Raw genomic sequence first — 25,283 nt, 5'->3', positions numbered from 1 at the left:
GAATACGGAATATTTTGGAGTGGAAAGGTGGTGGAACATAGTAGGGAGTGCAATGACTATGAGCCACTGGGCGTAGAGGAGTGTGTAACTGATGTTTGAGACTGGATGAAGAGAAATTAGGAAGTCAAAAAAAAAAAAAATCTCAGTGCAGAGGAGATTTACAGGATAGGAAGGAGAAGCAGATTTTTTTTTCTGCCTTTTTTCTTTTCTTTTCTTTAGTTAAAAACAATGGGAAAGGAAAACCCGTCCAAAACTTTCCTCAAAGTATTTGAAACTATTTTTTATTTTATTCATCCTCATATATGATGCTGGGATAGTACTGGGAATTTTTCACAAAATGAACAAAAGTGAATGCATTGTTAACATACTGTCATACATAAATAAAAATAATCGTGAGTAGCAGCAGTATTTTGAAAGGGCACAAGTTTTTTTTACTACATCTTCCATTCAAACTTTTAAAAAAAATATTCAGGAAACTATGGAGCATAGACCATTGGCAAATTAACTGTATTTTATGTGCTTTTATAATGAGCTTTTAAGAGCCATGTAATCACGTATGTACCTCAGAATATTATGAGAAGAAAATGACTGTTCTTAACAACCTGCAGTTACGTAATTTATATTTTCATTTAAATGGCCTTTCCTCTTAGTTTTGAGGTCAACTCTTTTTCATGTGTTAAGTCAATGCCTTCTGAAGGAACACATAAAAGGGAAGAAGCAAGAGCTGATTTAAATTTTAATTAGTTTAATATAATATTTCAGTTTCATCTCCTGAATCAGCATGAACTCTCTTCATTTCTGTAGAATTGATTTTCTTGTCCTCTTAACTGACTTAAATGCATAATGGTCTTTTGCCTTTTAGGCTTACGGTCCAAGCTGAATGCCCAATGCACTTAGAGGACTTCCCTATGGATGCTCACTCATGCCCACTTAAATTTGGCAGCTGTAAGTATATAGTCAGAAATATAGCCTTTGGTTAGCGAATATCTAGCATTGCTCAGCAACACATTGTTTCAGCAAGTTGTTACATGAGAGATCTAAAACACAAGACAGTACTTTTAAAATAATTTGTAACCTGACACATCAAAATCTCTTTTCTCTATTCAGTGTTGTGTCGTCTTATGTATTTTAAAGCTTTATTGACTTCATTTAACAATAAACACTATGTACCTAATTCAGCACTGATATACTTTTATTCCAGCATGCAAACCATACCGATGAATGCAGACCTGGGTGCATGCAGCCTGTATAGCTTTAATGAAGAACAGATTAAAGACTTCAAAGAATGTTTATTTTCATTTATTGAAATATTTCTTTTCTCTTTATTGTTAATGATATTTATTTTTACATTCTTAGTCAATGAAAGCAACAAAAAATATCTTCTCCTGATAAAAATTTTCACTCATTAGCACACATGCATGTTATAGACAGGTGGACTTTGATCTCACCAGTATTAGCTTAACAGCAACATAACTCCATTTATCTATGTTACAGTTTTTATTATACTTCTTATTCATGAATTAGGATAACATTATATATATATTTCCTGGATTTTATACACTAAAAATTGTTTTGTTTGTTTTCTTTGACTGCAGCCTACATTCTTTGCTGGGCCCAGGAAAGGGAATTTTTTTTTTTGAGGAAACCAGTTAATACCTTTAAATTCTGGCTTATTTTACATTAATTGCAGCCACTTCAGGTTACAAAACAGGTGATACACTGCCACTAAGGACACTGTTAACCAGATGAACATTGTCAGAACATTGTGCATGCTCTCTCCTTAACCATGATATATCCCTTTTCCTTGGATTTTGGAGCAAATTAAACAAAGCCTGTATTTCTGATAATGTTTCCACAATAGAGAGAAATCTTAGCCATGGAGATAGCAGATATTAGAATTAATAATATTTATATCATGGTGCCTTTTTCTCCCAAATATTATATTATATTTAGGATACATAATGCAACTTAAGTAACGCAAGAGATGTTGGCTGAATATTTACATATATTGTAAAGATGTGTTTAGTTTATAAGGTGTGGGAGGGAAAAATACTCATGTGTAGCCTCAGAACAGCTTAAAAAACACTGTAATAATAATACTAGTACTCAGGCCAAGAGCCTACTTTATAGTACAACTTCATTTGCATTCTTAATTTGGAAACCCTTCTGACTAGGTATACTAGACTTTGTATGAATAGTTCCGGGTTTTTTTTCCGTCTCATTTGTTTGGTTGTAGTTTTTTGCTGTCTAATTTGTTCTTTGAGGTCTGCCCATATTTTTTGGCTTTTCAGTAAACAGGAGAATTCAAACTGTGAGCAATGTGATTTTAGAAAAGCTGTCTTTCATTTTGCCTGTAGTCACCTGTGCTCCAGCCTGTTGAAACATCCAGGGGACTAATTTCTGTTCATTTTGAACAGCTTCACACTCATTTTATTTCTTCACCTAGAACTCATTTCTAGACTACTGTGCATTTTGGAGCTTTTATTCTGGGATAGAATTTGAGTGATGAATAGTGGTGAAAATAGCAGGAATCTTGATGATTTTAGTTTAGCTGAGGCAAGTCTGCCAGTAGTATGTGTTTGTCACAGCTCTTCATATACTGCTTATCATACATTGCTAGGAGGATCATCAGTCTGTACAAGTGTCTCGGGGGATTTTTAAACATAAGAGAGATGCCAAACTGAATATATTGGAGAAGCTGTAGCTTAATAGATTGCCTTTCTTTGTCCTTATCAGAAAGTTTAGCTAACAAGAAGAATGATGGGGACATATCAGCAATTGGCAGTACTGCTGGTTTGGTTTTCTTTGGGGAAGCTGGAAAGATAGAAGGGAAGCGTTAAAAATCTCTACATGCTACCCACCCACCTAAATGTTGTTAGTCATGCATTTTATAGCTGGGTGCATGAAGAAACTTTTTTTCTGGACCTCCAGAGATTTCTCAAGTGCAAATGTTTGTATCACTGCAGAAATGTTGCTTTTATTTTTCACTTCACTACAGTTATGGTATAAAACTTAAAATGTACTTGTCTCAGTCAATCAAAATGAACACATAATTTCTTCCATCAGTGGTCTACCCTTTTCCTTTCATACTTGATTTATTAGTAGGGTATTAGATTGGAAAAACTTGCAGGACTTACTCAACTTTTTTCTTTCTTACTGTAGAAGCATTAATGCTATTTAAAACACAGTGTTGATTGCTTTCATTCTAGTTTATTTTGACAGACCCCAGAGCAATCTTCTTAATGTCAGCATGTCACACAAAAAGATGCCGTGATAAGGAGTGCAATTTAAGAGGGTACACAGGGCAAGGCACAGAGCTACTACAAGTTTATTAAGGGAATTGTTACTGAACCTGGCTTCCCATATTTAGGTATGAATTTCAGCTAATAATAAAATGCTTGTGTTACACTCCCAATGTGGAAGTGGGGACAATGGAAAGTCAGAACAATATAGGAATGAATTTTCAAACAGTTGTATGTTCTAAATCTTGCAAACAGTTGTTCTTTTAATCTGCCTTACCATGAGTTTTAGGATACATATAACGTCTAACGTCTGATGAGTTTTTTGAACAGCGTAGAAGAGGAGATGTTTCTAAAGTGAGTGCCCTGTTCCCATGCTGCAATAAGCATTTATCCCACAATAAAGCTATTTTAAATGGCCAAACATATATTTTAGCATAACATTTTAAGGTCTTGGAGTGTGTTTTTTTGGAGAAAGAAGTAGCTCTTCTCATTCTATGAGTTTTGATGGAAGCTTTTTGGTTTAAATTAATGACGAAATATTCTTATTTCCCACAGATGCATACACAACTTCAGAAGTGACATACATTTGGACTTACAATGCTTCAGATTCAGTACAAGTGGCACCAGATGGATCAAGATTGAATCAGTATGATCTTTTAGGCCAAACAATTGGAAAAGAGACTGTTAAATCAAGTACAGGTCAGTAAAAGATACTTTGAAGATAAAGGCACTCACTCTGCTCTAAAGAATACAGGCATTGCTGGTGGTGTTAGAAGGCTACTGAAAAAACTTGCAAAATGTGAGATATTGGGCATAATCTATAAATGTATGATACTTTACTGATTCTCTCATGTTACTAAGTGACCACTGATGGCAGCTCACAGAGGTGAACGCAGTGACTGCTTTTAATGCTATCTGAAGCTTAATCTTGAATGCTAATGTTTGTTTGTAATTCAGGACTTGGATAATTGTTTAATTTCATATGGTAAAGACACATTTTTGTCTACTAAATGGTGAAGTATGCTGGTTTCAACCACTTTTTCATTCCATCATGTTTTTGGCATTAAACGCTGGATTATTCTACCTGACTCTAGACTGTCTTCCTATGTGCCAGGCCGCAAAGGACTCCCATGATTGCCTTCTGACTGTAGAGTAAGTTCTTAGGGTGCCATTGTGTGAATGCAGAGAGTTGCTTAGGTGCAGAAGCCTGCAGAACTGAAGTTCTTGTCGGGGCATACGACCATTCCTGTAAATTCCTGAATGTAGATCTTCCCTGGAGCTCAGTTGGAGTAAGACTCAAAAACTTTCTTATATTCTCTAGGATGATTTCTACTACGAAATGTGTTGTGTGCAATTTAACCCTAGCACATTTGGTTCTCATAAATGAACTAAACTTCCTTTTACCAGAGAAGTGTACTTTCTTTACATGATTACTTTTTTTCATTGTGTTTTGTTTGTTGCACCTAGGTGAATATACGGTAATGACGGCTCATTTCCACTTGAAGAGAAAAATTGGTTATTTTGTGATTCAGACTTACCTTCCCTGTATCATGACTGTCATTCTCTCTCAAGTGTCATTCTGGCTGAACAGAGAATCTGTACCTGCCAGGACAGTCTTTGGTGAGTATACCGAGTAGCATTACCTTTGTTTGCAGCAGCTGAAGTTCTTTATGAAGCATTTATGAAATTTGCTTTATAAAGGCTGTTTTATCATTCAGGTTAGTGTGTTGGTAGAATGTGATATTATTTCTAGTCCAAACAGCTTTCAACTGCAGCTTACTCCTGAAAATGCTAGAGTTTTTTAATTAGCACATACAAGAGAACTGTCCCTATATCCTTGACTCTTTTTAAGAGGAAAAAGTTTTCAGAGAATAGAAAAGTATAGTGTTTCTATTTAAAAAGTAAATTTAGATTATTTTCTGAAATGTCTTGCTTACCATGAAATTATCCAAATATTTGGTACTGGGTAGATAAACACATTTCTAAATATATTTGGAAATTAACCAAATGAAATCTGAATTGTTTAATTATTTGAATGTGTTAAACTTTGCAAGCTGCAATTCTTTAAAAGAAAACCTATTCTGGGGGTCTGGCAAAACTTTCTCACTAATTCAAATTGAAATGTACGATAAGGCAGTGAACAGCTTCAGCAGCACAAAATAATGGTATGTTTTAAATTAAGTTCTTGCTCTTTTTTTATTAAAGCAAAGTAGCAAATGTATTTCTTATTTGCATAACTTAAAGGTCTTTTAATTTATTTTTAAAGAAAAAGAGACTAGCACAACAGAAATAAAGTAGTGTCTGTATGGAATCAGCCATCAGAAATGCTGCATAAAATTCTATGATTTGTCATCAGTACAAAGCATGCACTTTTCAAAAAATAGGCCAAATTCAAATGCATTTTAAGTATGATGCACAACAAAGCACTTACTGTCTCTCCTCATAGAGAAAATGCTACACAAAGCATTGTGAGAATTGCAGGTTTTAATATAACCCGTATGGAAGTGAGATGATATGGGTCGGTGGTTTTAATAGGACCAGAAGTCTACCATGTTTTCCCTGGCAGTTATCAGGCATATTTTTTTTTCCTTCTTCAAAATCTTCTATGAATTTGTCCATTTCTGCTAATCAAAATGCACATTCCTGTATTCTGGCCTCACAAGTACACTGTGAAATCCTTTTATGTCTCTGTCTTTGCCCTTTTTTGTGTCTCCTATACATTAAGGACACTGTAACTGATTTATCCAAAAAATGTCTCTCACCTTCTCTTCCTAAAATGTGCTTTCTCTCTTTTACTGTGCCATCAGTAACAAGGCACTAGGATAGTTTTCCTGGAATGCTGTATCCCTTTCTGCATGCGTCTTTCTTGTTCTTGATTTTTTTGTGTTTAATTTGTGTGTTGCTATTTTTCTACAGAGTAATATCTGCATAGCAACCCGTGCTTTACACTCCTCAGGGTATCGCATAACATAGGCGATAAACAGTGTCCTTTATCAGGATATCCTGAAGGAACTGGGAGTTGTGGCTGCAAGAATAGAACCACACCAGCCAGTGACATAAAATAAAAAATCTGTTCACTAAGCATAAGGAGTATATTAAAGAGATAGCAATTTCTGTGCTAGCATTCTATTTCTATGACACAGAGATGTACCCCATGCACCAGTCAGGGCTCTGTCTCCTCCAGGACAGCTTAGGCTGGCACCATGAACCCAGGAGAACAAGAAATGTCCAGACTCTGCCTGGTGGAGCAGCGCAGTCCCTGCACACAGCATTTGCACCTTAGGCTTACCCTTCTCCATTGGGTTGGGTATCCTCTAAGGAACTTTTTTTTTTTTTAACATTTATTTACACTCTAGATGAGATTGTCAGCATAGGTTGCTGATGGCCTCTCTAATTAGGTAGCCCCAGGCAAATCTTCCAATCTTTTTCCACACCTGCTGGCAGCAGTTGTCTCTGGGATTTCTAATACCCTCTGGTTTTCTGCTTAAACGTGTTACAAAAATGTGAAGTTAGCCACAGTTTCAGAACAAAGTTATCTTACTGTTTTCTGGCTTGTACTGAATTAATCTTGACGCTTAATGCTGGGCGGGTACACTTAAGGTCTCATCTGGGTGATACTTTCAGGCAGACTCCACCCAGTGACACATGAAGCCCATGCTACAACTTCTGTAGTAATAAACCAAGCTACTTCCAGCAGGGAATATAAAATTTGCAAGAGATGTTACTTTACTTTTTTATTCATCGTACTTAATTTTTATTTTTCGTATGTGGTACTCAGTTGCCAGATACCCATCCTTGCATTACATAATAAATATATCAGTATTAAAAATATGATAAAGTTGAAAGTATTAGTTTTGATAAAGTGTTTTTCAGGAATCAATGAGAAATTTATTTCAGGTACCTTCCTGAGAGCTACCAAGTTCTGGAAAGGACTGACTATGGGAGTACTGTTCCTTTCAAAGAAAGATCACTCCCAATTATTCAAAGCACCATTTAGTGTTTATTATTTCATGTTTGAAAGAAATTATTTTTCCTTCCCCTTTCTATTCTCTTGCAACGCAGTTTTAAGTTCTAGGTTAACATTAAGAGCCTGGTATAATGAGGATTCTTTTATAGTTGAGCTCTTTAATCCCATTTCTTTATGACATCTATTTAATATTGTTGACCTAAGCTATCCCAAATGAATTTTGGCCTAATGTTACATTGTTTCAACTTTGCTTTAAGTTATTGGAAGAAGAAAGTTTTATCATTGTTAATGAAATAAATCGTCAACGCGTTTTCTCTAGCAGATAAATTTGAAAAGTATTTGATTGTAATTTTAATGAAAGGGAATAAAGCCTGGTTCATAATGCCTTCATTTAGTGCAAGATTACAATCTGTTTCATTTAGTAATGTGTTTATTGTTACGCACGTAGTGTCAGCAATATTAGCAAAACTAATCTTGTGCAGCTTATTGAATTCTTGCTTCATTTTCAATGGGTCATAACATTTACAAGTAATACATTTGAATAGTAGAATTCAATGCAGGTGACAGGAAAATTTAGAAATTACTGTTGGTAGGGCTACAGTTAACTATGTGTTTTTACTTACATGGAGTAGGAATGAGAATGTTAAAATGAATGTTGTTAGACATATATTCTTTGGTACATAAAGTGAGCAAGAACAAAAACAAATTAAAAATCATATTATTTTTCAGTATGTTGTTCCAAGATGCAGAATCATAAATTCACATAGCTATGTTCTTTTTTCAGGATTCTGTTCTCTGTGATTGTTTTATTCTTATGCTGCATTCCCTGTTTTGCTTGTTCTTGGTTTATCTTTTCTGGACATATATTAATTAATGTACATTTTGAAGCAAAAAGCCATTTAGGCCTGAAATAGAAAGACTTCTAAATTGTGCAGCTACTGAAAAGAGACATAAGAAAAGTTCAAATTTGTACTCTGGTTATTTTTACATAGACCCTTTCTTTTGAACAGTTCTCTATATACAAAGTACCTCTTCCCATTTTGTTGAAAAAAAATCTTAACCACCTTTATTTACTTCTCCTTTCACGTGTGCAGACTGTCTTTTGTGCCTTTAGAGATATCTCACCGCTCCCAACTTTCATCCTCTAATTTCTTATTTGGGAACTTCCGCTAAATGTAGACATAACAGTTTAGTGATGGGTGGTGGGTGAACATTCGTGGAAAACTGTAGCTCTGAGGTAGAGACTGAGCTGGTTGCAAACTAATGGGTCTCCTCAGTTCAGTGATGTGCTAAGACACTAGCTCATGTTCCGATAGTGACATAATGACAAGTGAGTTTTACTGGAGCTGAGGTAAATAGCACTCTTCATTCAGCTTTGGGAATTCGCTCAGCTGTCCACCGATGGGGGACTCTGCTCCATTGCTTGGTATTGGTAGAGTGAAGCAGTGTGAGCACTGACTTCACTATGTGTTTATGTAGCTTAAGCAACTGACTGCAGCTTTTCTGGAAACAGCATTTAGTCCTTGATCTCTCATGCTTTTTAAAAAGCCTTCTGGTCTTTGCGTTGTTCTTTTAGTAAGAAGGCTGGACAGAGCACATGAGCTGTTTTCTACAGTCCTTCTTTCATTCAGACTTATCTCCTGGTATCTAAGCAGAATCAATGTATACTCCTTTTGTATTGTATTCTCAAGTAACACATATACATTATGGAAGTAAAAAAGAAATGGTATGGTGTGTAGCCAAATGTTATGGTATAATACTTCAAGAGCACATTTTCTCAAGAATTTTTAAGCTTTTGTGCCTCAAACTGCTTACTCTTGGAGTGATAAAATGAACTAGAAATCTGTATCTCTGTAAAAGGATCAACAGCCTTTTCTTTCTGCTATGTTATTTGTATTTATAAATCTATTCAGGTTTTGGACCAGGTTCAGTGATCTGATTACATAACAGCATTTGCATTCACTGTTAAGAGAAAAGAAAAAGTGAAATAATAGAGCAATGGAACTAGCTTCTTTATAAAAAAGCCCCACAATTTATCAATCCTTTTGTGGTATATTCAACTATGAAGTATGCCTTTGCAAAATGCTGTGATGAAAAGATAAAATTTTGAGAGGAGTAGCATGACATTATAAGAAATGGAACATATTTTAAACATTTTGTACAAATTATTTTCAAAGCTGAACTATCTCTTTCATTACAGAGATGTCCTTTGGTAATTCATTATTTTGATTTTTTACCTTAATTTTCAAAGGAGATCTCCACAGTCTAACATAGAAAGGCTAGGACAGGATTTAGTTGATTACAATCAGTTCAAAGTCAGTTGATACACGAGAGGTGAAATTAGGGTCCAAAAGGACTTGTCCCTGTCAAGCAGTAGCCTAACTTTTGCACACAAACATGGGCATAAACTGGTCATCATGACAGATTTTAACTTTAATATTTATGTGCTAGGTCCTTAAATTTCCACTGTATGTTTTTCACCAAGCAATTCTATTTTTTCAGTTTACCTCTTATGCTGTTGCATGACAGCGCTCTATATTGCTGAGTGACAGAAACTGTTTGCCCAAAGGTGGCTGCCTAACTTAACACATTTTGAATGGTATCCATCTGTCCTGGAATCCAAAATACAACAGACTTGATATTTTCTACATATCTATGTTTAGTGCCAGTGAAAAGTGTTGGAAATTACAGCCCTGGAGATGGATATCCTCTCTACAGTGAGCAGATGCTATTTCAAAAACAGCACCATTAAAAAAAAAAATATCCTAGGCAATCAAATAGCTCCAGTTTTGATCTAGATGGATAAACCTGTAGTGATAGAATTCAGCTTTTATAGGCATGCACTGCTGAGAACAAAAGTTGAAGTGATGTTGGCGTATATTTACTGTCAGGTATAAAATGCTTGATCCACTTCAGAGAAGGGAAATGTCAACAGTATATTTTTTGGATTCTTTTTAAAGACAGGCTGATGACTGCTCCTGGTCTCTTACAAGAGGATACTTGTGCATGTCCTCCTGGCACCCATCAGTGCCATATCTTCTGGATGCCGGGCTATAGGAGATAGTTCTTCACTTGTATATACTCTACATCATAGTGAGATATGACGCAGGCTTTACATTGTCTGTTGAATTATTAAGGCTGTTCAGAGTAGTATATAATTTAGGGGAGAAGATATTTTTCCTCTCATGTTTTGGCTACGTCATTGCAGGGGGACAATCTGCTCACTATTTTATATACCAATTTTAGTTCACTAGTGCTATGAATTAGATAATGCAGTGTGTGTGTCTGATCAGTGTATGGGGTTTGTGGGCTTTTGAGTTAATCTTTATGAAATAAATATGGGGGATTTTCACAACTTGACTCACAATATTACTCCATGTTAATAACTTTTCAGTCTTCTCAGGTTTTGCAGTGACAAGGAAGCAGGTTATTTCCATCTAGTCCTTTTTCGTAAAGAAGGCTCGATAATACTGATTTTTCAAATTAGCTATAATGTGCAAAATCATCTGTCTTTTGACTAAAGAAGAATAGCAAGTATAAAAATACTAGAGATTCCTAAACTGACAGGTATCACAGATTAAGTTGTCTGTCCAATTTTTTCCCACTCAATTCAAATTAAATGACTGTGATGGCTTGAACATCAGTAAATTTATAGAGTGAAGTAATAATTGCAAGTACATTGGCAATTGTCTGACAATGTGCTGCTTGATTAGCATTTGGGTCACACAGTGGTGTGGCTGACTGAACTTTTTAGAGAAATTGTCATCTGGTAGCAAGATACAAGATGTAAATACGTGATGTTTTAATTGAGACTAGAAAAGGGCAGCAGTTAATCTTAAGCTAGATTTCTGAAGACAGTGGGGCTTCCAAAAGATTAGCTTATTCTGAAGGTAGGACTTAAATAGAAGAGTACCTTAGCAACTATATACGCTTACATGTGGATAAGGTCACCTTATCTCTGAGAAACAATCACTTTACTGATACTTCTGTGTAATTAAAATGATTTATCTGCAGCTCAGGACTTGTGTTAAAATTTACATGTGATAATTTTAAATGTAAGATAGACTGCCTTTTCCCTGAGGTGCTGAAAATAATTAAGCCATATGTTGTGCAAGTGTTAGGAGAGATAAGTTATTTACAAAATATATTGTCTACCCATTTGCATATAATGTAGTATGATAGCTGCTTCCTTTTCACTGTATAGGCTAGTAGATCCCAACAGTGTAACAACCAAACCCACTTCTTTTATTTATGGCTGCTGAAAAATCGGGATTAAAGAGTTATGTTTGCCAAGGTGTCTGGATACTATCTGACTCAGCAGGATATATTCTGTCCCTTGTTTTCCCTCTTGCACAGACTTTTGGAAGCACATCAAGGGAGAGCAGCACTGGGGCTGACTCCACTTAGCTTTGCTCCGTCATCCTTTGTAGCTCCCTCAGAGACAGAGGTTCTTTACAGGAGGGATGGAAATTGCAAAGCCTGAAGAGGTCTGAGTAGGTGTAATTGCTGCCTCTCTTCCCTCTCACAGACTGATTAAAAATGCTTCTTTTGTAGCAGAAGGGAAAACGGAATGTAGCAGAACCCAGGTGACAGATTGCTGGCTTGGGGAGAGTGACTTTACTTTCTCTTGGGAATCCTGTTACAACAATTTTATGAATGCGTAGTTGTTGAAGCTGTGATGTGCTGTTGCTAATGCTTCTGCCATGACATCTCCTTTGCCTGTCATAATGGAGTGTTGGTGTGTAGGTTTGCTGATCTGTGCTATCTATAAAATTTTGCAATGCTTTCCATTCTGGGGATGTATTTAATGGTGTGCCACAAAGGGAATAGTTTAGTTTGTCTGAGTGTGATTCAGCCTGAGGTGGGAGAACTGATTTACTTAAGGAATGGAGACTGCGTTTGTGGCTGTGGACTTCTGCTTGCTAAAACTGATTCAGAAAAATGTTATTCTCTTCCTTTCCTCACATGTATCTTTTTTTCTGTTTTTTTTTTTTTTTTTTGAGCATAATTCCTGTCTTCCTACTGGGTCTTCATTAAGTACAATATACTGTAAAGTATCTGCCACAGTGAAAGAACAATCTTCCTGGATCATCAAGTCTTGCTTTTTGATACACAATATATAGTTGTAATAATCGGACATTTCAAATCAATATGCTGTTCTAAAAAAACTCTGTTAGCTGAATGAAAACTTAACCTGTTAATGTTTTTAGCTGTGTCACTGGTTGATTAGTGGAAGAGCTACTGAGGAAAAAGAGAATCATTATTTCTAATAACAAAAGTCAATTTGGGTGATACTGTCAGTAAAGACGAGTGCCAGGCCTGCTGCCACTGCAGTGAAGCTCGCCACCAAACATTAACATATTAATTGTTATTACCATAATGCTGCAATATATTTTGATTCCATTAAGGAATTGTTAGTTTCATCCCTTACCAGTCCTGACAGCTAGGAAAAAATTATATATATGTGTGTATATATATATATATATATCTCCTGTAAGTAAGATCTTCGGCTGATTAAAAAAGGGAGATTTAGACAACAAAATTGAACTACAATACTTCAAAAAAACAACTTCAGATGCAGCATTTAATATAGTTCTGGCAGTTTGTCCCCAGCTTAGATTAGCAAATTTTCTGTTTTGATATTCAAACATACCAATATACTTTTTGGGTTATATTTTTTTTAACATTCAATATCCAAGTAAAATTGTTGATGTTGTGTTTTTTTGTCCCCTTGTAGGAGTAACAACTGTGTTGACAATGACAACACTGAGCATCAGCGCTCGAAATTCACTCCCCAAAGTTGCATATGCAACAGCTATGGATTGGTTTATTGCTGTTTGTTATGCATTTGTATTCTCTGCATTAATTGAATTTGCAACTGTAAATTATTTCACAAAACGAGGATGGGCCTGGGATGGAAAAAGTGTAGTGAATGATAAGGTAAGTGCTAAGGAAATAGCCCTATTTCCAGTCAATTGCCCTAAACCTGCTGTTACATGTTGTTTTGATAAATATATGTATGCATATACATTTATGTATAAAAAGATGCTTTTAATCAAAAGAATGTAGATTAAATTTCTGTCCTGAGCAAAAGTATATCTGCCACAATGTAGCTAATCTCACTTGGTCTCAATAAACCAGATTTAGTTATCGAGCACATTGATTTTCTGTGATGGGAACTGTCTGACTTGTTTCTTTTATCCTCAGATACAACTGGTTATCTGGTTATTCATAAAATTTAATCCAGCTTTTATTAGTTGATCAGTTTATTATTAATTTAATCCTGTTGAGCTGGAAATAAGAAAAAGATTACAGAAAGGTATAATATATATCAATTTTCTTGGTAACTAAAGATCAGAAAAAACAACTGAACACCAATGTATATAAAAACTATCAATGACAAAATCCAGAAATTTTGGACATTTTCAGTATCTGAAACGTATCTGCAATGATATGTAGAAATTAATTTTTAAATTAATTTAAATAGCAGTTGTACAAAATTCTGAGTGCTGCTTCACCTATGATGTATTGATGGTCTGAGTGCATAGAAACATAATCATGCCTTAATTTTCTGATATTGATAGTATTGTAGATGTGTTAGCACAAAGAAATTTTAACTTGATAGAATTTCTTGTTTCATAAAAAAAATGAACTGATGATATGCCTAAACCTGTGTCAGGCTTTACAGCTTATAAGTTTAATAACACAAAATGATGGTTAAAGCTGATTTGTTGCTTTGACAGACTTACTTTATTATATAGTTTTGTCCTATCCCAGTCCCTGACTCTAACTATGGAAAAGGATTTCTCCTGACAAAGAATACTGTGATTTCTGTGGTTCTCCTTAAAATTGGATAGAATATTATTTCCTTCCTAGATGATAATAGTAGATTAAAACGCAAAGTTCAATTAACTGATGGTTTCTCAGCAATTTGAATGCATAAAGCACAATGCATAAAGAACCAGAATGTTCAGTTAATGGTAAAGGAAAATGAGAGGAAATGAGTACATTGTTTATAATTCCCTGTGGCTTCCAAAAGGGCAGAAAATATCTGTAGCTTCAGGAGCTGTTCCCTCATGCTCTAAGTAGATACTGAATCACTACAAGTTTAGCAGCATGTCATGAGTGCATCTTTTCAGACTGGCATGTTGTCCTGGCATTGTAATAATGTAAGGAGCCATTATAAACTCTTCAATCATCCTTTGACTGTTCCTTTAAACTAATATAACAGTGTTGCTGCATGATCTTAGGAGTGGCAGCTGTTTAAGGTAGTTGTTAAGCTACCTATAAATGACAAAATCAGCCATTCTGTGATAAGATTTATATATTGTTGTCATGTCCAGTTCTCTATTTTATTCAAAATGACTTAACAAAAAGCTGAACTTTTAACATATTTGTATTTTCTCAATGAAAAATGTTTCATCTTTCTCATGTAGGTCTCATTAATGTTATTACAGACACCTTTTAAGAATAGGCAAAGTATGTCTGGAAGGAAGGAGTTATAGATCAGAGTGTTCTTCTCGTAATTTGATTTCATAATTTGCACTTATTTTTCCAAATGCATCTGTGCACCTAAAGCCAGGTTTACTCTTTACCAAGTAAAGTGAAATGTGTTTCCTCAGTGACAGTCATCTGCATTGATATTATATGGAAATTCCCACCTAAATACTGGCAACACGGAATTTATCACAGGAAAGGAGGTGCAGGCGCAAGCTACATATAGGATCAGCCCATTTTCACACTTCAGCCAGTGAGGAACAATGCTGAATTCCCACTCAATCCCAGATTTTCTTTTTACCTGGCACTGTCTCCTGAGACAAGGTATTTGGGGCGCAACATCTATTCATTAAGATAATATCGCCCTGATAAATATCAAATTGGAGCTAATTTAAAACCAAAATTAGAAATGGAGTAGATGCCTCCCTATGGAAATAAAAAATTAGAATGCACCTGAATGTGAAATGTCACAAGAATTCCCTCAGTTGTGCCACTTCCATTAGATTAAAAATCAAACCAAACCAGTACATCAGCTAATGATTGACAGAAGTTCACCATTACTTCATCTGTTTAGTTTTGTATTTTGTGGAAGAGATGGACTGAATCTAATATTTATTTTTCTGCTTCTAAATTATACCTGGAGAGTCTTGCATCCTGAGAAACCAAAATCCTTCTACTCTGTCTTGTAGGTTATTAGAAGTTCCTTAGTTTGCTGCAACACAGTGAATCATTTTAGAGCATTATAGTCATAGCAGATCTGGTCTGTGTCTAAACATTCAAGCCTATACTCTTCACCTGTCCATCCCTGCTTCTATCAATCCATTGGACTGCCATTGAGTGAACTTTGAAAGCATTTTGAAAGCATAAACAATCCCATAAAAACACAGAATTGCTGAGGTTGGAAGGGACCTCTGGGGATCATCTAGTTCCGCCCCCGTGCTTCAAGCAGGATCAGCTAGGGACAGTTGCTCAGGTTCATGTCCAGATGTTTTTTCAGTATCTCCAAGGATGAAGACTACACAACCTCCATGGGCAACCTGTTCTAGTGCTTAGTCACCTTCACAGCATCCAGTCTTTTTTGTATGTTTAGATGGACTATTCTGTATTTCAGTTTGTGCCCATTGCCTCTTGTCCTTCCACTGAATATCACTGAGAAGCATCTGGTCTGGTCGTCCCACCAGGTATTTATATACATTGTTAAGATCTCTGCAGGCTCAACAGTCTCAGCTCTCTTAGCCTTTCGTATTTCGGATGCTTCAGGCCCTGAGTCATCTTTTTGATCCTTCATGGGACTCACTCCGTTATGTCTGTGTCTGTCTTGAACTGAGAAGCCCAACACTGAATCCAGCACTGTGGATATGTCTCACCTGGGCTGAGCAGAGGGAAATGATCACTTTCTTGCTGGCAACACTGTATGTAATGCAGCCCAGAAAGCTTTTGGCCTTCCTAGCTGTGAGAGCACATTGCTGGCTTATGTTTAACTCGATGTCCACCAGGACCCCATGAGATATTTCTGCAAAGCTGCTTTCCAGCCCATTAACCCAACCTGTACTGGTGCACGGGGTTATTCCTCCCCAGGTGCAGGATTTTCTCTTTGCTGAACTTAATTAAATTCTTGTCGTTACATCTTGCTTCTCTTATCTTCTGTTATTTTTTTAGGTTCAAATCCCTATTTTTTGTCATTATTATGCATTTTAAAAACAATGATTTCTGAAAATCAGAAATAGTTCTTGGGCTAGTTCTCAGCTCACTGCTGCAACTATCAGGCTGGAGTGCTTCTTTCCCTTAATTGCAGTCTCTTTCTGACCTCTGTATGCATCTTAAGTGTATATACATGTAAACACATATTTTTCCAGAATTTCTTAAAAATGTAGACCATTACTGAAATTCCTTTATTTATCAGTGACATCTTATGAGATGTTCAAATAATAGTGATGATGCTAGCTAGGAAAAGATAGCCTAATTTTCAATTTATTACAATGCCAGGTAATCCTTTTTTTCCCAGTCCAGCCATTGACTCCTTCTAGTTCTCTTAACAGAGAACGTTTTAAAAATCTTGCAGTTGTGTTGTAAGGAGCCAGATACAAAGCAGCTACAAAGCAGCTAGAGAAAGGCAAATTTTTTTTCCAGTTATCCCTGCAATCGCAGTAACAGACCCATCTTGATATAACTGGAGCACGGCATTTGATGGTGCACTTTTTAGAACATTCTTCTATTACATATGTGTTCTTTTTGGATAAACTGGAAGTGTCTTTCTTTATATTTGAATTTGTCAGTATGGTATTCCTGGTATTTATTTATTTAATGTGCTCATACATACTTATTTGGGTGGGTTTTTTAATATTTGAAATGATGTTTTATTAAGTCTATGCTAGTAAATACATATTAAATATTTAACTTCATGCTGTCTTCCAATAGAAAAAAGAAAAAGCATCAGTCATTAAGAAAAACAATGCCTATGCAGTGGCTGTTGCCAACTATGCTCCAAATATTACCAAGGACTCAGTGCTACCAACCATCTCCAAGAGTGCTACAACCGCAGAACCCAACAAGGCAAAGCCAGAAGCGAAGCCACAGGAAGCAAAGAAGACATTCAACAGTGTTAGCAAAATTGACAGGATGTCTAGAATAGTGTTTCCAGTCTTATTTGGTACTTTTAATTTAGTGTATTGGGCTACATATTTAAACAGGGAGCCTGTCTTACTTGGTTTTGCACCATCAACCTAAATGCTGAACTGCACTGAGGACTTAAAGCATCGTTCTAATCAGATAGGTTGTTTGCTATGTACAGTACAACTAATAACTGCTAATCTGTGAACCATTATGTACAGAGTGTATATAGATGTCTTGTCTGTGTATCTCCAAAGGAGGGACACAGTGTTAGTTCATGGGTCTGTAAACAGATAGCACCCATGGCAAATATAGCCAGCTCTTTAAAAGTTATACCCAGGGGAGTTCTGTTAAACTAGGATTCAAATATACAGAATTATATTCTCTCCGTACAATTAAATGAAGATATGATCCTACATAATTATTTAGGAACAGTATTTTTTTAATTTAAAGTTAAAATATTTTTCTAGAAAGTAACGAGTTCTACTTTAATGAAAGAAATTGTCATTTAAAAATGTTTTTTTTTTTTTTTTTAAAAGGTGTAATTGTTTCATACCGTAGCAGTACCTGTGTACATAACAGAGTATAGAAGTTGTACGGTTCTACTGTTCACAAACATTCTGGATGCTAGTTAGGCTGAAGAGGTAGTAAAGACTACTGTATGGCAAAAGTCACAAGTTTCTTACTTTTGTCCTGTTTGAAGTTGTTAATAAACTCTTCTAATTGATTTCAGGGAAAAGCAAGTGTCTATTGAATTTCTAATATCAACCAACTTCTGCTAGTGAAACTATTACTCTTTTCACCATTTTATCTATCTGATGTTTCTAATCCAGGTTGTCTGGTTCATCAAAGTTTGATTTTTTTCTTACTTTTACTTTTGTTCTTAAGTGGATTATTTTCAGGTTCATAAAAGCACTCAAATTTTTCAGGATTAATTGTAACAGCAATATAATAGAGTTTGGTTTTTTTTTCCTTAATGTTTCCCTAAAACCTGCCATTAAAATATTTACCCATTTATGTCTCATAAAACATTGTTTTCAAGGGAAACAGGAACCATGATTTCAGTTCAGGAAGTTGTCCATATAATAAAATTTACTGCTGCTTTTGTAAATTGCAACTTTACATTTCGCTGACATAACTTTACAACAACTTTGTATACTAGAAATGGTTTTGCTAAGATTTGAATGTTATTTTTTTAATAAAATGTCATGCATCATCAGTAGATATCAACTGTAGTTCATATACACAAATATAATGAGATTGGAGCTGCCATTTTCAATTTTATATGAACATTTAATACTGATCAGTAAAACTGTTTTTCATCTGAGCCTTTACAAAGATTCTTTACACCCCTAAAGGCCTGGTAAATCATAACATAAGTAATAATTGTTACTGTATTTAGATTTTAGTATACTTGGCCAATCAAAAATATTTTGATTCACACATACATTAGCAGTTATTAGTTGATCTTTAAAAAAAAGATACACCTTTATGATGATGTCTTCTAGTAGAGACATATGTGGTCGTATAGTGTCATTTCTTGCAGTTTTGTACAGTACTTGAGTATAGTGCATAAAATAGGTATGTTCAGAGTTTAACAAAGTTGTACAAATATTTCTAAAATAAAATAAAAGAGTATCTTAAGATATGGAAATGTGCTAAAAACAACAAAGAGAAACACTGCTTTAATTTGCTGTTTTATTTCCTTGCTTTTTCTTTGCTTTTAATGTGATTCCGTTTTGTACTTTGTGTGACAGTATAGATGCCAAGGTCACAAATGCATATTGTGAATAGAGTTAATAGATAAGACAGAGTTGACATCAGTAAAATAAAGATCTCACAAATTATAAATAAAAGGGAGAAGCATGGACGAAGTGTGTATCCCTTGAAATCCTTCTAATTAAATTGTCAGATTAAACCTTTCTCATCAAGAGTAGTTAAAAAATGAGCACTTTACTCAGAACATGAAAATTATAATGTCCTTATTTTCATATATATTTATATATAAATGTAGATCTTCCATGTAACATGGATGAGTGCAATATGTGATTATGAGCATAAGGCTGGAAGGCAAGCAATAAAAAAAGGATTTTTCATGGTATAATTATACATTTTTTAAATATTTAATTTGTAAATTTTAAATTATCCCTTTAATGTCACATTGTCCAGGTATGAATAAATATATACATATGTACATATGTACAAATAATTGTAAATATTAGAACTGTAGAAAAATCCCTTCGCTTTTCACTATGTTTTTGGCAAAGGGCTCTGACTGTATAGTTTGATGGAGGCCCATGCTTAACTGCTCTTGAACCTGAGTGGCTTGATTATGTTTTCTGTGGCTGAGCTCTCCTTCCTGTGACCTAGTGGGAGTTCTTACCCTCTGTTTACATCAACAAGATATAGGGATTCTCCAAACCTCACTGGATTGGGGCATGAGAAACAGAGGTTTGAGTTTCACCCTTGGCAATATCCCAGGCACTACAAACCCTTCACAATGTTTAAACAGTGTTGTGTATTGCTCCATGACACTATACAGTCAGAACTCTCCCGACTACAAACACGAGTGTGCTCAGAGGCATGTTGGACTACCTGATAAGGAAGGATTTTGCATCCTTATCCAAGACCAGAACCTCAAATGTCTTTAACAGTGCAAGTCTTCTCCAACAAGATTTCTTCTCTGGATGACAACTTCTTTGTAATTTGGAGCTGCATGCAAAAATTGTATCTTAAGTTTGCACAAGAAGCCTAATGCTGTCTCATGTTAGTCAGCTCTGCTGCTGCTGCTTTTGTTGGGTACAATTATTTTTTCATTCACTGACCATTTTCCTTATGGCTGTGTTATGCTTAATAGTTGGTCAGATGAAAAAACAGGTGTTTATCACATCCTAAAGATACATTTATTGCACACGAATACAGGAAAATATATATAGTATATAAATTAACTCAGTGAAAAAGAATACATTTTAAATATCCACATGCTGTTCTTGTGGCCTTCAGTGAGGCTTTTGAGTGCATACACCAGAAAAGTTTCACTTTTACATCTAGTTCAGTTGTACTGTGCTAAAGCAAAGAACACAGTGGGAGAAAGGGGTCTGCTTTATTGTTTCATTTATGGTGAGTAAACTGACTACATATGAGTAATATTTGTAAATTTGTAAGACTAACAACAGGAGAAGTGAATTTGAATGTAAACCTTTAAGTGAATGCAAGCATCATGCAAGGAACATCAAAAGACAACAGTTAGGCCTTCTTTCCATTTAGCAGTATAGAATCTGTGGCTGGGATTTTAAAGCTGGTCTTACAAATTTATATGCCAAATACTTGGAACTCTCATTTAATTTGAGTAAAATTTGCTGGTTTTAAATGCTTAAAGCAGGTAGAGAGCGCATGAGCAACCAAACACAAGTTTTTTCACTATCAAAGAATTGTACATGGAATCCATTAGTGACAATTATGGTTGACATGTTAATCTAATTTATTTTTCTCATTATTCTTCAGTCAGGGTGTCATATGTGACAAGAAATTAATACAATAAGTATGATATAACACTGTGGTAAACTTGGATTTGAATGAGGTTTATTGAATATGTTTGCAATGTAGTACTGGGGCACGTACTTCTGGATCCATGCAGATAGTAATTTATAAAACAGCATGAAGGATATAGAGATTAGTAGGATTTATCAGCCAGGGTTGTCTGCTGGAGACTTCTTAACCAATTGCTTTCAAAAGGGTGGCTTGCAAACTTCTCAATTATGTTTTAGCCAACGAAATTACCTTCATCTTCCATATGGGGGTTAATTCAACTTGTAACAGCTGCGTTGCTGAGCATCTTTGAAAAGATTATTATGGTAGATGTTCTGAGAGAGGAGCTTTACCTTGGGAGACTACTCATATCACTGAACATTATGCTAAATTAAGGAGCTAATCTGCCTGTAGAATCACAGGATGAAAGAGTTTCACTAGACACCAAACAGGAGCCTTAGTGAATCACCCTCTCTTCTCAGTGATTAGATTACAGAGAACATAAGGGGTGATGAGACTTTTAAAAAGTGGAGTGACCATAAACTGTCTACATGAAAGCAAGCAGAAGCAGCTGGGAGGAGGTAGGGAGGTATGGGGGAGGAAAGAGGGAAAGAGAAGAAGCAAATGTCTTTATTACTGTGCCGTTGAATTGTGAGAGGATTGAGGAAGAAGCAGTTGAAAGAGGTGACATGTAATTTTGTTTCAACTTAAGTTGTGAGCCTTCATTGCCATGTGGAGTTGTGGGAAAGTAACTTTTAGAGCATATGAAATTGAAATACTTCTTGTATAATTCTGCTGAGCTTGAGGGACTTGAGTTGTGCCTTTGAAACTGAGAGATTTCTGCTAACTGCTTTGTGAAAACCATGCAATGTTGTGTGCTTCATCCCACATGGGACGTCTAGGGTGGAGGGGGAAAAGAAGCTTCAGGAATGAAGTAGAGCTAGTTAATTCTGGTTCCATTTTCTTAAGGGATGTGACTTTCACTTAATTACAGATAGTCAGCATCCATACTCCATACCTCTCATTCCTATTCTGAAAGCTTAGTGGTACACAAGATTTTTGTCTTGGCCTTTCACAAAACAGATCAAGTCTGTGCTTCTTAACAATTCCATTCCTAACACTTTGCATGAAAGATGTTTTCAGTATGCATATGAAGCTGTCTATACCCCATCATGTGTAGATACAGAATGCTAAGATTTAGAAAACAATGCAATGAGATTTAAAGCAGAGGAAGGGAACATTTTTAAATGAGCCAAAAAAGTTTGATAGCTTAAGTTAAAAAAAAGAGCATGATAAATGTACAAGTGTCTAAACAAATCTAAATAGAATCTCTGATTGTGGTATAATTTGATGTCATATATAAAGTTTTTGTCTTTAAGACTTTGAAATGTTAAAGTAATTAAGTGACTTTATGTTAAAATCAGCTCACGCTTCAGCCTCCAGTAAAAGGAGTGGTTCTTCAGAAAGCAGAGCTTTAGAATCCTTTCCATCTCTTCCCAATGACAGTGTGCCTTGTGTTAGAATGCTGACAGCTTGCAATATAACTTTAAGTATCTCTTTAACATTACCCTATTTTAATTTTTTTTTTTTAATCAAGGAAACCTCCTCTGCTTCATTTCTGTAGAAAATTGAAACTTCTAAACAACGAAAACTATTAATTCTATTCTGAATCCAATTTTTAATTCCAGCCATGGCAGAATGAGAGAGGCTTTATCACTTTGGACCTTCGGTAGCAGAAGCTAAAGGCTCAAAAGATTGTTTCAATGAATGGCAGATTTTAATCACATAAAAAGTTTGTTTTCCTCTACTTTAAACCATTTACTCTTCTAGATTCAGATCTCTCTAGATGAATCTTTAAACTCATCTTTTGAAGTCTGTGATTACATGTTACTGGAAGAGGCTAAACTTGGAAGGTTTGACCTCTCTGACTGAGATCAGGGCAAAAATTGCACTGAATTTGAAATAAATCTGATTAGCATCCTCAGGATATTTGTCTATGTCACTGAAGTCCGTAAAGTTCTTTTTCCATAAGGGGAGTACACCTGGGAGTACACCTAGGCTCTCCTTTGCATAGAGGTGCTTAGTTCTTTAATCCATGAAAATAAGCTATTAAAAGAAGAGCCAACTATACTGAAATACTGGACTTTATGTCTGTTTCCTTCTCGGTATATATCAATGAGTTTTAAGAAAATTGTGAAAGACCTATGAGTTAGGAGTAGGTGATAACACAAAAAGGAATTTGGAGGATGTTTTAAAATATGCAAGATTATGTATACTCTTCCTCTAGTGTTAGTGTCTACATAAATATATATGAATATATTTTTATTGATGGATAATTTAAAAGTTATATTTTCCTTTCAAATTTTAATTCTTATATAATGTTGTGAATACTTCACTTGTTCAAGTGGCCTGGAGCGTGTCTTTATGTATTCAAGGTTTTTAATGATTGCATTGAGTGCTTTCATTCATCTGGTATTCAAAGAGGTGAGCTTCAACAGGTTGAAGTCATATATCTGTTTTCCAGTACTTCATCCGTCTATCGATGCTGTCGAGGATGGATAGAAATAGAGAATGGAACAAGATTTCGCTTTAATCAACTGCTTTTGTATTCCTTATTGGTTGTTCATTTTGGCTGAATTTATCAGTTTATAGGCTAGTGTAGCTTAGCATTAGCACGGAATGCAATGTAATATTTTACATCTATTAGAATACATATGTACAATATGCACCGTATCTATAAACTGTTAAAATATCAGTTCCTAAATAGCACCCCTTCACCTTCTCCCCTCCAAATATTCACTTGATTAGGAAACATTTGAAGGCACTTTAATTTTAATGGAAATGATTACACAAGATCTTGTTATACTTGATTTTAAAAAATAGTAAATATAATGTGGAGTCTGATTTATGCATTGTTAACAATTTCTCAGCTGAGCAGGAGTCAGAGAGCATTTATGCATTGTGTGAAAAATCTGCTTAAATGAGTCACTTAAGCATGAAAATGTATAGGAGTTTGAAAATAGATGCTTCCAGTATATTAACAAGAAATAACAAAACAGGAAGAATGGAACCAATAATTTTAAAGAAAATTAAACACCAAACAAATATTCACAGTAAGAAACTGCATGATAAATGTACGTATACTTAACCTTGAACATCAACGTCATATAAAATCTTCTGGGTGACAGTTCACTTATTTAGTAGGTTTCATAGTTATAAATAATTAAAAAGGATGATAACATTCTGTAATTTGTGACCTTGTTTTAACTGGAAAAAGTTGTTACTTTTCTAAAATGTAAAAAAAAAATTACTGGATTTATGTTTGAACGTGTCTCTGCTTGCTGTTGAAGAATATTTATTAACCACATGCAAAATATTGCTTAACATTATCTTTTTGTACTTCTTATTAAAGTTAATTTAAATATAGCACATTTTGTATTTTTGTTTTTTAATGCTTTGACAGTACTGATATTTAATTCCTCTCATAGCGATGTTTAATTCCCCTCATGGCTTTTCCCTCTGGATTTTTGTGTGGGTTTTTCTTATTTTTTTTTGTTTTTAAGCAATGCATTACAGCCTTTATGAAGGTGCTTTTTCATTAAGGATAAAATTAACCAAAGGAAGCAAAGAATATAATGGAAGTAAAATATCCCTTAGCTTGGTGAGAGTTTAACAGAGTTCTATTTCTATTTCTATTTCTATTTCTTTCTAGAATGTCCTCATATATTCAAATTATGCAGGGCAATGTTTGATGTTTTCAGAAAATTATAAAACATTGCTGCAGGGTATACACTTAACAGCCAGCTCATGTGGAACACAACCTCCTACTAGACAGCTTGGTTCATCAGTGGGAGTAGAGTCATAGAATCATAGAATGGTTTGGGTTGGAAGAGACCTTAAAGATCTCCTGGTTCCAACCTCCCTGCCATGGGTAGGGACACCTCTCACAAACAAAGCTTACTCAGAATCAACCCCAACTGTGTATACTGCTACTAGGTTGACAGTTTGGTTTTGGGGTTTTGTTTGCTTTAAAATGAGTGTTCTGAGTCTCAAGTCTTTCAGTAGAAAGGCTCTAAATATTTCAGCGATGGTCATTTCTTTTCCTGTATAGCTGCAGCTTCTCGTGACGAACACAGAGATGTTCTTCATGGAACATAGAAGTGATTTTGCTTATCAGAAGGGATTTGGGGCTCCTTGTATCTGGGCTGGGGCTATGCAATGCTCTTCTGGGATATCTGGAAGTGCCAGGATTGTGTGTGAGCAATCAATGCAGTGAATAGATAATTATAGTAGAGTTGTAATAATTTAAATTGGAAAGGATCTCTGGAAATCATCCTATCAAATTCCCTGCTCAGAGCATAGCCACATTATATGAAGTTGTGTGAGGCCTTGTCCAGTCAAGCACTGAGTATCTCCAAGCATGGACATCACTCAGACTC

At 35.2% G+C, this 25,283-nt stretch overlaps 1 protein-coding gene across 5 annotated transcripts in view; it reads left to right on the top strand.

Annotated features, from left to right (window-relative positions):
- GABRA2 (gamma-aminobutyric acid type A receptor subunit alpha2) overlaps positions 1-24,268 on the top strand; it is a 63,260-nt gene extending 38,992 nt beyond the window's left edge. For all 5 annotated transcript variants that reach the window (XM_054066059.1, XM_054066056.1, XM_054066057.1 and 2 more), the window contains exons 6-10: positions 863-945; positions 3,798-3,941; positions 4,710-4,862; positions 12,947-13,149; positions 17,125-24,268. In XM_054066059.1, the coding sequence (XP_053922034.1) occupies positions 863-945; positions 3,798-3,941; positions 4,710-4,862; positions 12,947-13,149; positions 17,125-17,433 (892 nt within the window). In that variant the 3' untranslated portion in view covers positions 17,434-24,268. The remainder of the gene's footprint in view (positions 1-862; positions 946-3,797; positions 3,942-4,709; positions 4,863-12,946; positions 13,150-17,124) is intronic.
- The last annotated feature ends 1,015 nt before the right edge of the window (positions 24,269-25,283 follow it).

The sequence above is a fragment of the Cuculus canorus genome, chromosome 4 (genome assembly GCF_017976375.1).
Source record: "Cuculus canorus isolate bCucCan1 chromosome 4, bCucCan1.pri, whole genome shotgun sequence".
Lineage (NCBI taxonomy): Eukaryota > Metazoa > Chordata > Aves > Cuculiformes > Cuculidae > Cuculus > Cuculus canorus.
The sequence above is the reverse complement of the archived record's forward strand: the minus strand, read 5'-3'. Positions and strand labels throughout refer to the sequence as shown.